Here is a 5,000-nt window from a genome sequence, read left to right on the forward strand (position 1 = left end):
TTTATAATATATATATATATATATACATATGTATATATATATATATATATGATATAATATATATATATATATATATATATATATATATATATAAAGGATGTATGAGTCATATCACATTACCGTGCTTCATATACATACATCGAGCTACAAATGTCTTTTAATATCTGGTTCGCGCCCGTGTGCCGACAAGTTTCTTATCGACTAAAAAATCCCCCTTCGGTTGACATATATGAAAATATACTAATCCGAGGTAAAGCGAATTAGATATTAAAGGACACTTGTAGCCCTCGTAGCTCGACGTGTTATTATATATAGTATATATTATATATATACATATATATATAGGATATATATATTTTTAAAAATATTATATATATATATATTATATAATAATTATACAATATATCAAATAAAATAAATCATATCTATAATATAATCTATACATATACATATAATATATATTTTATTATTATATTATATATATAATATATAATATATATACACGAAAGAAAGTCCACGTGCTTAATTAATAATATATATAAAGAGAGAGAGAGAGAGAGGAGAGAGATGAGGAGAGAGAGAGAAAGAGAGGAGAGAGAGAGAGCGAGAGAGAGGGAGAGAGAAGAGAGAGATGATACAGTACAGTTAATCGAAATACCATTACCAGCCAAGAGTAAGTCAGGGGTAAATGCTGGAAAGTGTAGCGTCAGCGGTAGTACGTATAAAACGGACGTTTATTGCCAAGGGTTACTTCAGAAAGTTTCCGGACAGTATACTCCCTTCCAATAAAACCCTGTTCTTCCTGCCCAAAGACGCTTTTATGCGGTGCAGATTCAATTTTTAACATGATTCATGTTACCTCGGGCATTTATCAACTAATTTCTGACGTCTGTTAATGTGATCACCGAGTCTGTAATAATGGCATTACTGAAGGTCTCCAAGCATGGTCCTTCGATTTGGCTGTTTTACAAGCAGAGGATTAATACAAGCACTTGTCCTGTGGCTAAAGGGAAAAGATCAAAATTTTTTAGAATAGCTATCACAGTACAGGCGTTTGCAGTAGGCCATGAAATATCCTGGGATACAGATGTAATTACGTGAAAGTATTCAGGGAATATTACCATTGCTAGCATTTACCTAGCTATTCCTGTCCATTTTCTCCATGTGTATGTGTTTAGTACTTTAGGTTTGAGAGTTTATATATATATATATATATATATATCATATATAATATATTATATAATATATATATGTTATTATATATATATATATATATATAATATATTATATATATATATATATATATATTATATATATATATATATATATATATATATAAGGAGGCGAGTGAAAACGGTACTTGTAACAAGTACTTGTTCCAAGTTCAATATGTTTAATATATATATATATTATATATATAGGTATAATAATATATATATATATATATATATATGTATATATATAATATATATATATATATATATAGTATATATATATATATATATAATATATCTATATATAAAACACATATGAACTTGGAACAAGTACTTGTTACAAGTACCGTTTTTCACTCGCCTCCTTACGTGGATTTTATGATATTCTTAAGCACGTGGACTTTCGTTATTTATTGTATATGTATATATGTATATATATATATATATATATATATATATATATATATATATATATATATATACATATATATATATATATATATATATAACTATATATATATATATATTATATATTATACACACACATATACATATAACTGTTCTTTACCCATAAAATTATTAGTTGGGAAACGCAATTCATAAGTGCTGCTTTTCTTTATCTATAATTCCATAACTAGCCGAGTTTTGGCCATATCAATTATTCTAGTAATCAGAATCCTACCATACACCATTACCTGTATATCAGATAACTTTATATCACTAAAGTTATCACAGCTTCCTAAATCAGCTTCAATTTAAGTAAATGGAAAATTGATTTATCTCACCATTCCACGGGGACCTTTTCTTCACCCCAATATACCTTACGAAATCTGGTCAGCAACTTAGGCATATTACCTCCAATGATGCTGCAGCATTCAGCAATATAATCACATCAACTCCCTGTGTCTTACTTTTGTCAGACTTTATTGTATTTCTTTGTATGTGTGTTTGTGTACAGATATGATATGCAAATGAACAGTAAAATGCAATACCCTTTCCTCTGTCGGATGCAAATGTACTTTTCTTTTATTTTCACCTCAAAATACCCAAGAATAACGAATTCCTTTATTTCTCCAACAGGTCACAGTGCCAGACCCTCAACATTCCTGATGGCTTCGGCAGCTATTCTGTCCGTGCAGCTTCTCCGCGTGACAGTTCTGTCACCTTGGTTATAACGCTGGCATGGAAATGAATATAACATTATGAATGTGTATCGGCCCGCCTCATTACTGTAGAGTTGGGCTACGCTACTCGTATAGTGGATCGTGTTTGCGTATATGGTAATTCCGGTTACTTTCTTCCTTTCTGAGTCTCTCCTGACGTTCGGAGAAATCTTCCCGGTTTTTTTTTTATATAAGCTTCTATACCCTACATCGTAAGAGACTGCGCGGTCTCCCGTGTTTTGTCGAATATTGCGAGTATTGTGTTATCATTAGTTTAAGCTGTGATGTCATGAGGCGTGCGTGAACATAAAATATATAGATATATATAATGACGATAATCAATAACTAGAAATGCCAAATGGCGCCCTCCTCGTCTTGTAAATACATCACCGATAACTGAGCTGCAATCACGTTGTGATTCCTTATACACAGGGTAGATTTTTGTTTTGTTTTTCTAAACCGTCTGCGTGTTTGTATTCCGCTGTTCCTCGTTGCTTCTATTCGTGAGGTGAGATTTTTGTATACCACAGCCTTCCCACAGTGTCAAAATTCTCTCGGATCTACTGATCAATACCGTGCAATGGAAACACATCTCTCAATATTGATATATAGTAGCGTATATTTTTCAACAGCTCAGCAATCGCACCTGGAACGGAATGTGATGAGACGCTTCGCGAAGCAGAAAAGAGGAGTCTAATTGTTCACTTGGTGGTGCACTGAATATGGCAACATTGCTCTGAAACTACTGTGTGTAGCAGTCGCCATTCATAGTCACGAACCTTATTCTGGTGAATGACGAGTGGAAACTGAGTACTTAGCTGTTAGATGTTGGATCTTTAAATAGAAACACGTTTGTTTAGAATATGCTTCATTCGGCCTCATCGTTTCGAACCGGATTCACTCGAGATTCGAAGCACCGATAACGTGAGAAGTGAACAGATCATGTGCGAGGCTCTGCTCTGTCGTCGCTGTCACTACTCCTGACCTCATTTGCCCCGAATGTCATCGGCTACGTCCTCTGCTTTTGAGGAAATTGTGAGATAACACCCAAGGAAACCTGAACTTTAAGTCGTCTTAGCTTAAAATGAAGTCATAGATAGCCAGGAGGTGAAATGAAGTTTTCAGAAAAGTTGACACGAAGAAAGTGATTTTGGGTCAAAAGCCATCATGCTGTTTTAAGCGTGAGATCATATTTGTTGTGTGGTGAAAAATAAAGCAGCGTGCTATATCAACGCTCAAGAGTTATATCATAATGATTGTCAAGGTGGCGTGTTCAGCGTAGCGCTTAAAGTTCAATTGTGACGAGTGTGTTAGTGTGAAATAGAAGAAAACCAGTTTTTCTTTTTTCTTTTTTTCTGTGAGTTGAACTCATTATAGAATTTCTTCTACGTCTCTTGGCAATCAAAAAAAAAAAAAAAAAATCGTGTTTACCTTACTTCAACGATCATTCTTAATTTTACATGTAGAAAACTTATTCCATGTTAGAATTGTCTCATAGGTCCCAATTGAAATTTTTAACTCATGCCAAATAATTCGTTACCTTTATATTTGTAGTAAACGTATTTTATGCTACAATTATTTTGTCTTTAGGCCTATTCTGAAATGCTTAACGCATGTCAGTTTCATTGGCATATGAAATCAAAATGTGTATATTGTAAAGTCGAGAGTTCGTATTTTTACAAAACTGTTTATTTAAAATGTGTATCATATCAAAAAAACTATTTCATCTTTTGTTTATGTCTCAAACTGAAATATAGTCTCACAGAGTTAAATGGATTTCAAAACCATGATGGTAATTATGAAATTTTTTTATTCGTCTCCTCATTTTTCTTTCATGAATATTTAAAAAACCTAAACGATTGGATTTTGATGTGGATATGCGCGCTATCGTGAAAATAATATGTAAATATTATAATAGGTAAATGTTTAAACACAAAAGCTTTTAGCTCTACACGTAGATATATATAGTATATAGTAGTATATATTATATATATATATATAATTAGTAGTATATAGATATACCATACTTCCTGTTAAAATGTCAATCACAACCCCTGTGCTTTTCCGTTTTGATATATATATATATATATATATATATATATATATATATATATATATATATATATGTATATATATATATATATATATATATATATATATATATATATATATATATATCTATATATATATATACTATAATATATATATATATATATATATATATATATATATATATATATATATATATATATATATATATATACATATATGCATCTATATATATATATATATATATATATATATAAATATATATATAGATAAGATATATATATATATATCGTTTTGATATATGTATATAATATATATATATATATATATATATTATATATATATATATATATATATATATATATATATATATATATATATATATATATATATATGTATATGTATACACACATATATTATATATATATATATATATATATATATTATATATATATATATATATATATATTGTATATATATATATGATATATACACACACATATATATATATATATATATATATTTATATATATATATATATATATTTAATATATATATTAATATTAAATGAATC

At 29.2% G+C, this 5,000-nt stretch overlaps 1 protein-coding gene across 1 annotated transcript in view; it reads left to right on the forward strand.

The window, feature by feature from the left end:
• The window catches only part of LOC135211248 (uncharacterized), a 66,975-nt gene extending 62,646 nt beyond the window's left edge, over window positions 1-4,329 (forward strand). Inside the window, exon 5 of the mRNA XM_064244539.1 lies at window positions 2,295-4,329. Coding sequence (XP_064100609.1) covers window positions 2,295-2,389 — 95 coding nt within the window. The 3' untranslated portion in view covers window positions 2,390-4,329. The remainder of the gene's footprint in view (window positions 1-2,294) is intronic.
• Window positions 4,330-5,000: the final 671 nt, after the last annotated feature.

This window comes from Macrobrachium nipponense, chromosome 4 (assembly GCF_015104395.2).
Source record: "Macrobrachium nipponense isolate FS-2020 chromosome 4, ASM1510439v2, whole genome shotgun sequence".
Lineage (NCBI taxonomy): Eukaryota > Metazoa > Arthropoda > Malacostraca > Decapoda > Palaemonidae > Macrobrachium > Macrobrachium nipponense.